The 10,551-nt window shown below is 41.1% G+C and overlaps 1 protein-coding gene across 2 annotated transcripts in view; it reads left to right on the plus strand.

Annotated features, from left to right (window-relative positions):
• Window positions 1–9,966, plus strand: part of LOC132824792 (coronin-2A-like) — a 153,829-nt gene extending 143,863 nt beyond the window's left edge. For both annotated transcript variants that reach the window (XM_060839539.1, XM_060839543.1), the window contains exons 12-13: window positions 5,327–5,562; window positions 8,298–9,966. In XM_060839539.1, coding sequence (XP_060695522.1) covers window positions 5,327–5,562; window positions 8,298–8,429 — 368 coding nt within the window. In that variant the 3' untranslated portion in view covers window positions 8,430–9,966. The remainder of the gene's footprint in view (window positions 1–5,326; window positions 5,563–8,297) is intronic.
• The last annotated feature ends 585 nt before the right edge of the window (window positions 9,967–10,551 follow it).

Genomic DNA, 10,551 nt, shown 5'->3' on the forward strand with positions numbered 1-10,551 from the left:
ATTTTTATAAATGACTTGGTTGAGGGGTGGGTTAGTAAATTTGCAGATGACAAAGGTTGTGGAGGTGTCACTAATAGTATAGAGGGCTACTGCAGGCTGCAGCGCGACATAGACAGAATGCAGAGCTGGGCTGAGAAATGGCAGATGGAGTTCAATCTGAATAAATGTAAAGTGATGCATTTTGGAAGGTTGAACTCAAATGTTGAAAATAGGATTAAAGACAGGATTCTTGGCAGTGTGGAGGAACAGAGGGATCTGGGTGTGCAAGTACATAGATCCCTCAAAGTTGCCACACAAGTAGATAGAGTTGTTCAGAAAGCATATGGTGTTTTGGCTTTCATTAACAAGGGTATCAAGTTTAAGAGCTGTGAGGTTTTGCTGCAGCTCTACAAATCCCTGATGAGGCCACACTTGGAATATTGTGTCCAGTTCTGGTCGCCCACCTATAGGAAAAATACAGAGGCTTTGGAGAGGGTGGAAAGAAGGTTTACCAGGATGCTGCCTGGACTGGAGGGCTTGCCTTCTGAAGGAAGGTTGAATAGGCTCGGACCTTTTCTCTCTGGAGAGATGGAGGAAGAGAGGAGACCTGATCGAGGTGTACAAATTAATGAGAGGAACAGATAGAGTCAATAGCCAGAGACTCTTCCCCAGGGCAGGATTGACTGGTATGAGGGGTCATACTTTGTAGATATTAGGAGGAAGGTATAAAGGAGACGTTAGAGGTAGGTTTTTTTTTACAGAGAGTTGTGAATGCATGGAATGCGTTGCCAGCTGTGGTGGTGGAAGCAGAGTCATTGGGGACATTTAAGCGACTGCTGGACATGCTCATGGATAGCAGTGAGTTGAGGGGTGCGTAGGTTGTTACTATATTTTACATTAGGATTAAATCTCAGCACAACATTGTGGGCCAAAGGGATTTTTCTGTGTTGTACTTTTCTATGTTCTAAGATGAGTTTCATGCTCTGGTTTAATGATCAACAAAACAGTGACCAGAGTGGCTGGTAGCAAATATTCAGGCACAAAAATACTTGGTTCTCCATTCAAGATCATGAACATTGTGGTTGAAAATCAAGAATCTATTTTCTCTGTCTGTAAATCTAAGAAATGAAGATAGGATCGAAAGCAATAGGGCCAGGAAAGGGATGTCCTGGAATTTGTGACATGGTGGTTTCGTGGTTAGCACTGCTGCCTCACAATGTCAGGGACCCGGGTTCAATTCCAGTCTCGAGTGTCTGTGTGGAGTTTGCATATTCTCCCCATATCTGCATAGGTTTGTCCGGGTACTCTGGTTTCCTCCCACAGTCCAAAGATGTGCAGATTAGGTGGTTTGGCCATGCTAAATTGCTCCATAGTGTTAGGTGGGTTAGCCATGGGAAATGAAGTGTTATAGCGATAGGGTAGGTGGTTGGATCGGATGCTTTTTGTGGACTCCATGGGCTGAATGGCCGGTAGGGATTCTGTGAAATCAAATTCTAGACGTGTTGTGCACATTGCAGGTGAACAGGAGCGCTATCTCCGGCTTTTCCCCTTGAATATTTATTGATCTTTCCCCTGTAATGCATCTGTGCTGTTCCCCTAGTAGTCAGCAACATTCAAGTCGAGTGGTTAATTATCTAAGACACAGGGCTTTGGCTATTGTTGGAATATGCTAAAGACTGTGAACAGAAGATTACAAGTAATTATACTGCTGCAGACTCTTTCACTATTGGACATATTAACCTCAGTCAGGCATGTCCCCAGGTGATTATGCTGCTATTACATATTTGCTGAAGCATTTTCTGGCCTCTTTCAGCTCAGTTAGCTGACATGGTTAACAGAAGAAGCTTGGCATCTTTATCCCTATTACCTTGGAAAATGGGAGAATAAGGGAGAGCTGGTGGCATTGTGGTGTTGCTACTGAGTGGTAACCTTGAGATCCTGGCTCAGGCTCTGGGACAGGGCAGCATGTGAAATTCAAATTGAATAATTTTTAAAAATGCAAAGTAAAGCCAGTCTCAGTAATTGTAACAATGACAACTTTCATGGATTGTTATTTGAAAAAAATCTCACCAGATTTACGAATGTCCTTGAGGGAGGGAGATCAAGTCCCATTCCAAAACTTGAACACAATAGTTTAAACTGTTGGTAGACTGCTGGGAATCTCAATGAGCAGATTGCAGCATTTTGTTGTCATAGTGATTGGCATTCAGCAGATTTGTGTTGAAGACAAGTTTCATGCTCTAGTTTAATGATCAACAAAGCAATGGCCAGAGTGGCTGGTAACAAATATTCAGGCACTGAGGGAGTGCTGCATCATCGAAATGGCCACCTTCCCGATGAGTTGTTAAACCAAAACTGCGTCTGCTCAGATTGATGTCCATGTGACATCAAGAAACGGTTAGAAACATAGAATACTGCAAAGGTTATGGGCCCTGACAACATTCTGACAATATTACTAAAGACTTGTGCTCCAGAACATGTCGCTCCCATAGCCAATGTGGAGAATCGCCAAGATATGTCCTGTGTGTAAAAAGCAGTACAAATCCAACTCAACCAATTACCGGCCCTCAGCCTACTCTTGATGGAAGGTGTCATTAACAGTGCTATCAAGCAGCACCTGCTCAGCAATAATCTGTTTACTGATGTGTAGTTGGGGTTCTACCAGGGTTACTCAGCTCCTGATCTCATTAAAGCCTTGGTTCAAACATGGACAAGAGAGCGAATTCCAGAGGTGAGGTGAGAGTGATAGCCCTTGATCGAGCTGCATTTGACCGTGTGTGGCATCAAGGAACGCTAGCTAAACTGAAATCAATAGATGTCAGGGGGCAAATTCTCCACTGGTTAGAGTCATACCTGGCACATAGGAAGATGGTTGCAGTTGTTGGAGGTCAATCATCTCAGCTCCAGGACATCTCTGTAGGAGTTCCTGAGGTTAGTGTCTTAGGTCCAACCATCGTTAGCTGGTTCATCAATGACCTTCTCTTCATTATAACGTCAGCAGTGGAGACATTAGCTGATTGCACAATATTCAGCACCATTTGTGACTCCTCAGGTACTGAAGTAGTCCATATTCAAATGCAATAACATCTGGATAATATTTAAGCTTGGGCTGACAAGTGACAAGTAATATTTACGCCACACAAATACCAGGCAATGACCATCTCTAAGAATAGGCAATCTAACCATCACCTCTACATTCAGTGGCGTTATACCATCACTATCAAAATCATGGGGGCTACCATTGACCAGAAACTCAACTGGACTTGCCACATAAACACTCTCTGGCTACAAGAGCAGGTCTGAGACTAAGAACACTGCGTCAAGTAACTCACCACCTGACTGTGCCCAAAGCCTGTCTACTATCGACAACATACAAGTCAGGAGTGTGATGGAATACTCGTCAATGCCTAGATATGTGTAGTCCCAACAACGCTCAAGAAACTTGAAGCCATCTAGGGCAAAATAACCCGCTTGATTGCTCAGTAGCAACAGTGTGTACTGTATACAAGATGCATTGCAGAAATTCAAACACCACCTTCCAAACCCATGACCACTTCCATCCAGATGGACAAGGGCAGTAGTTACATGGGAACACCATCACCTTCGAGTTCCCCGCTAACCCACTCACCATCCTGATTTGGTAATATATCGCTGTTCCTTCACTGTCATTTGGTTAAAATCCTATAAATGCTGGCCAGCCAATGATACCCACATCTTGCGTAAATTAATGAAAGAACCCTACAGATTTCAGTGGTTTACGGCTAACAGTATTTTGTTGCCTTGTGGAATCCATGAACTATGTTTATATTGGTTTTGGGTGATTTCTGATTATTTGAAAAACCTGTCGTTGTGATTTTGGTTGCAGTTCAGCCTTATGCTCCCTATCTTTGAGCATCTGGTGCAGTGGGCTGTGAGCAAGTCAGAGGATTTTCTCATTGGTCTGCTCCTGGGCCTGGACAAGTTGGGTCTGGATAGGCTGTGTGAAGGGTCTTAGTCACTTATTGTCTGCCCCTCTTCCATGGCTATTTTCATGCCTGCGTGTTTTTGGAGAGGGGACATGCAATATTCACTAATACTCTGAATGACTTTTCAGAAAGGAGGGCATGCAGGGGATGGGGGTCCTTTATTCCTCCCCCCCCCTTCCTGCTGTATTTAGATTTTGCCCCCTACCTCTCCCTTATCTTTGGTGGTCTGTATTGCCCTTGCTTGGAATGCCCATAATTTGATTAATTGGAAAGACTTGTGACTCAGTGCTAATGGGTGATTTAGTGATGGAACAAAACATGTTCAGTTGGGTGTGAGAGCCCTTCCAGATGTGTAAAAGAAGAAATATAAAGGGTCGCTGGGGAGGGGGGTTTCGTGATGGAGTGGTAGTGTCCCTACATCTGAGCCAGGAGGATGGGTTCGAGTCCCACCTGATCCAGAAGTATGTCATAACATCTCTTTACAGGTGGCTGTAAAAAAAGAATGGGGTAGCTGGGAGGCAGCTGAGGCACTAAAATTGTCAGAAGAGAAATGCAGAACTGACCAATCAGCTTCCTCTACAAAGGAAAACTTTCTATCTCACCAAGTGAGAATCAATTAACAAATTAACTTCAGTTCCAAAAGAGTTAGAGTTAGGTTTTATTGTCATGTGCACTCAAGGTACAGAAATACAGGAGTATAGTGAAAAGTGTGTAATGTCACCACACACAGCACCATCTTCGATATAAAGTACCTAGTTACAAATCTACGGTAAAACAAAAATAAAATACTAAAGTAAGCCACAGAAATGGAGAAATAAAGAAAACAGCTAGAAGTTCTACATTACAGTTCTTCCTAGTACAAATTAGGGAAAATAAAGAAATAAAGTTAAACGTTAAACATTGCACTTCTTCTATGGACTGCAGTCACTCCATGCTGAAGGCTTTCCACATGCAGTCTCACTAAGACCCCTCACTGGGCCAACCCCAGCTGGGCCTGCAAGGTACTGACCAGCATCTGTGACAGGCTGATCACCCAATAAGGTAAGAACAATGACTGCAGATGCTGGAAACCAGATTTTGGATTAGTGGTGCTGGAATTGCACAGCAGTTCAGGCAGCATCCAAGGAGCAGCGAAATCGACGTTTCGGGCAAAAGCCCAATAAAGCACGACACTGAGAAAACTGTCTGAAATTTTTGGTTCAACTCCCAGGAGTGACTCTTAAACTCATGCCCATCTGATTCAGAGGCCCAAATCTGGCATTTACCCATGCATGTGACAATTTTGCATCTCAATAGGTTTGCTCATTATTCATTGTCTTACCTCCTTTCCTTTTGCTTCATATTTTTGGTTCAGTCACATTTTTTCTCTTCTGTTGTTTCAGATCCTATATTTGTCTCTTTAAAGCCTGGTTTTAACACCCCACAGTCTTCCCCTCTGAAAACGGGAAGTGAGCAGTGGGACCCATCTAGACACACCAAAAAAGAACAAGTGACAACGAATACATTTCCGGACATTCAAGAACAAAGGAATGCAGAGAAAGTACAAGATCAGAGGAAGGGTTTCATCACAAATGGTTATGATCTGTCACAGTGTCCAGTTCCTAAAACAGAGAATGAGGTATGGTGAAATAAGAATCATAAAAAGATATATTTCTTTTTTGTGTTTATGTTATTCCAGCTAAGAAACACTTTCTCAAAAATATATAGAATTAGAAAAGCCTATATTGAGTTTTGTTTTCTCAACCTAATGCTGGACTATACCTTCAGATATCTGCAGTTTCTAGTCCCCGCCCTGAGTTTCTAAGAGTATCTCCTCACCATTTGCAAAAAAAACCTGATTGGACCTACTCAGGAGAGTTGGCCCGTAGCACTGGAGTCTGTGCAATACACGTAAATATCTAAACAGTGCTGTAATATCACGAGAGTTTCTGTTTCAGCTACCCTTCCAGGCAGTTAGTTCCATACTCCAATCACCCTCTGGGTGAAAACATTTCACTTCAGTGCATTAACCGGACTGCATGCAGTACTCCAGGTGTGGCCTAACCAGATTTTTACACAGTTTCAGCGTAACCTCCCTACTCTTGTATTCTACGACTCAGCTAATAAGGGCAATTATCCCAAATGCCTTTATCATCAGCTCTCCTTCCTTCAGGGATCTATAGGTATGCGTGTTAAGGTCTCTCTAATTGTCAGTACCTTCCAGGGTCCTACCATTCAGCGTGTTGCCCTTGTCTTGTTAGCCCTCCCCAAGTGCAGTACTTCACACTTTTCCAGGTTGAATTCCATTTGCCACTCCTCTGGCCAGCTCACCAATCCATTGATGCCCTCCACAGTTTAAGGCTGACCTTATTAATTACCAGCTGATCAATTGGAGGTTTGATCAATTGTCATGTAACCTTTTGAAGGTTACAAACTTCTTGATTGTTTAAGTCCAAATGAATGTACATCATAAACAGGAAGAGCTCCAGCACTGAGCCCTGTGGCAGCCTATTGAATACAGCATTCCAGACACAGAAACATTCTTCGTAATACAATCCTGTCCTTCCTACCTCTCTGCCAATTTTGGTTCCAACCTAAAGTTTTGCCCTGGATTGCATGGGCTCTTGCTTATCAAAAGCTTTGAAGCTGTTCATATAAGTCATTATCAAATGCATTACCTTCATAAATGCTTCTGGTTACCTCCTCAAAGGATTCAATTAAATTTGTCAAACATGACCTTCCTTTCACAAATCAATGCGAACTGTCCCTGATTAATCCATATCTCTTGGAGTACAGATATATTCTGTTCTTCTGAATTATTTCTAATTCTAATCCCCATCACTAAGATTAGATTGACTGAGCTGTAATTTTCTGGTCTGTTCTTTCCTCCGTTTTTTAACAATGGGTCAACATTAATAGTCCTTTGGTACCTCGTGTGACCAGTGGGCATTTGAAAATTAGAGCCAAAGGCCCCTAATATCTTGCCTCCCTCAACAGGCTCAGCTACATCTCTATGGATTTCTCCATTTTTGAAGCTGCTTAACCTGCTATCTCTTCTCTCTCTGCTAATTTCTTCTTATATTTCACACCTTCCATCCTGAAATCTACACCCTCACTGTCCTTTTTCATCGTAAAGACTGATGCAACATATTTTTTAAGGATTCTGCCCACTCCTTCTGGGTCTACAGCATATTACCTTTGTGCTTCCCAATGGGATCTACTCTTTCAGATTTTGTCTACTTTGTCCCTTTTCATGCAATCCAGATCATCTGCTTTTTTTGCCAGTTATTTTAAATCTGTGCTTTCTAGTTACCAACTTTCTTGCCATTTGAATCAGTTTGTCCTTGTCTTGTTGCATGTAAGCATATGAATTGGAGAAGTACCATATTTGACCCCTCCTAGTTTGCTCCACAATTCAATAAGATCAGAACTTCAACTCCGTATTCCCATCGAATCCCTATCATTATAGTTTGTCTACCTCTGCCTTTAAAGTGTTCAATGACTCTGCCTCCTTCACTCACTAGGGAAGAGAATTCCAAAGACTGTCAAGGACTGAGAGGAATGAAAATCCTCCTTACCTCTGTCTAGAATGGAGGACCCCTCGTTTTTAAACCATGTGCCTAATTCTAGCACCTCCCACAAAGGAAGCATCTAACATGTCAAGTCCCTTTAGAGCCTTGTATTTGAATAAGGTTACTCTTCATTATTTCTAAAGTCCAATAGATACAAACCCACCTGTGCTTGTATGATAACACCTCAGCCTACCCGAAGTATTGGTTGAGTGAATTGTCTCTGAACTGCTTCTAATGCATTTACATTGTCTGTGAAATAAGCCAGCCAAAACTCCACACAGTACTCCTGTTGGGGCCTCATCAGCACTCTATGCAACCGTAGCAGAATGTCCTTACTTTTATATTCCAGTCCCCTTCCAATAAACGTCAACATTCCAATTGTCTTCCTAATCACTTGCTACATCTGCAAGCTAATTCTCTGAAACGTACTGTCCAAAACCCCTCTGTGTTTCATTCATTTATGTATGCTCTGCTGTAAAGCAGGTCCTCAGCTCATTCACTGAACTATTGTCTTGGTGGTTTTAGTCACTGGTTGTTTGCCTTTGCATTCCCATTTCCTAGACCAACAATGCTGCATAATACCCTCTGAGGAGGAAACAACTGCCTGCCTGTCCTTTAGCTGGTCGTGTATTCAGTCACCAGCTCTCCCTCAGTTTTGCTAATAAGCATTTCCCAGATCAGCCACTTCAGGCTTTTCTAACATAACCCTTGAAAGATTTAATCAAAGCAAACAAAGCTTTCCAATTAAAAATGGTTTCTCTTGAGGGGAAAAAAACATGACTTCTGGTTTACTTTTGTCCAGCTTCTGCAGATGTTTTACCGACAACAAGAAGAGATTCGAAGGCTACGTGAGCTGTTGGGGCAAAAGGAAATTCGAGTGAAACAGCTGGAGCTGGAAATTAAGAATATCCGCTTCACCCCCATCAGTTACTGAAGAGGAAATGTCGAGTTGTTTTGGTGGATGGGGAGGGGAAAGGGTGTGGAAGGGAAAGAACAGTGTAAATGCAGCTAGCCGATATAGCAAAGCTACCCTGAGAACTTGAAATAATTATATTTTTATTGAAAAGATTAATTTTTAAAACTGTACTTGTACAGGGTGCACATTTTTGTTTTTTATTTATCTCTTTATATGATGGTGTATATACACTAATTTTTTTTAAAAGCATACAGTGGCTTGAAATAACCTATACTTCTGAGCTTGTCAACTGTAACATGTCTGATTTACTCCAGTGGCTAGGGGTTGGTTAGCTCAGTTGGCTGGATGGCTGGTCTGCAAAGCTGAGTGACGCGAGCAGTGTGGGTTCAATTCCTGCAACAGTTGAGGTTACCATGACACTCCTTCTCAACCTCTCCCCTTGCCTGAGGTGTGGTGACTACCCTTAGAAACCACCACCAGTTGTCTCCTTGTAATGAAAGAGCAACCCTAAGGTCCGGTACAACGACGGTGATTTTATCTTTTTACTCCGGTGGTTACTGTAGCTTTTTTTGTGTGGACTAAAGATGCATTTCCTTTTCATGGTCACCACCAGATACTGATTCGCACATCTGGTGGGGCTACTGTAAGGAGAGGAAATGCACCAAATAGCCAGAATGATGTAAAAGATTGTGTTGGATTAAGCAAACAGATTACTGCCATGGAAATTAGTCAGCTTTTTATAGAAATATATACATAAAAATGATTTGCTATATTGTTTTTTAAAAAAAAATCAAGAGTTATATTAACTCGGAAGATTAACTTGGCAGTTTTTAGGCTGAAACATTGTGCATAGCATATCTGTCCGTCCTCGTATTCATTTATTCATAATTTTAACTGATTTTGCTTTTGTTTTCGCTTTGTTTGTGTCACTAGTGTTTCACTATGGAGTCTGTTCTGTCACGCTGTTCTGTGTGGCTGCCAGAGACGTGCACAATTTTAGAAGGTGCAAAGTTTATTTAAAACAAACGTGCTGGAAATTGTGAACATACCTCAGTCCTCCTTATGTTCAAGATTACTTCACTTCAATTAAGGAAACTATGAATAAAGCAAGTTTTTTAAGGAAAGAAAAAAGTTTCAAAATCCCTTTTCACCCACTTCAAAGGCTTTTGGGGAAGGTTGCAAGGGACTTTGTCAAACCTATCTTTCCAATGAGATACAATGAAGTTTGAGCAGTGCTGATCCAGAACTGTCTTCCAACTAATGCATAATACTGTTGATACTGGAAAACTTGACATTAAAGCAGAAAATACTGGAAAAGACTCAGCAGGTCTGGCAGCATCTGTAAAAAGAGAAAGAGTTAAATTTTCAGGACTTTTGTGACCTTTTCACTGTGTGCTATCAAAAAATCTCATTCAAAAATTTCAAATTATTCCATTTTGTTTCATTTTATGTTCTCTTTGCATGGGTTATTTGAAACATAATTGAAACAGAGTTTTGCTAATTATTTGCTACAAAGTTTTGTACACAATGAAATTGTTATGCATCTTTTTCAAAACCGGGTTGATCTAACTCATTCAAACAAATTGTTAAAGTTGTCTTTTATTTTGATTAATTTTATCTTGCTGTAAGTTTTTGAAACTTTTCAGATTTTGATATCTGCAAAGAAGGAAAATAATCAATTCATACAACCCAAAATTTTGTCCATTTTAATTTAACAAGTATATTTTAAAGATGTATACACCTCAATTGGAATCACAAATGCTCCTATCTCTGTAGACTTTGAGTTGTGGATCAGCGGTCTATCTTTTGATATAAATAGATTAAACAACAAAGTCAAAGGCAAATGTTTCTACGTTGAAACCAGTTTATTCAAAGCAATTTTGTACTTAGTGGCTTTAATGCCACCCCTTACCAAAAAGCAGGATTTGGATTCATGAAAATGTTTTCTGCAAATGGTTTGTGTTTGAAGTCAGTTCTGAGGGAATAACAACTTGCACTTGCATAGCATTTTTAATAACGCATTAGAACATTTGAGGCACTTTGTAGGGAAAATACAAAACAAAACTGCAAATAAAATGGCAATCATTAAGGAAAATTGTGGATAACAACATCATCAAGGTCAGTTTTGAGGAGCGTTTAC

This window comes from Hemiscyllium ocellatum, chromosome 2 (assembly GCF_020745735.1).
Source record: "Hemiscyllium ocellatum isolate sHemOce1 chromosome 2, sHemOce1.pat.X.cur, whole genome shotgun sequence".
NCBI lineage: Eukaryota > Metazoa > Chordata > Chondrichthyes > Orectolobiformes > Hemiscylliidae > Hemiscyllium > Hemiscyllium ocellatum.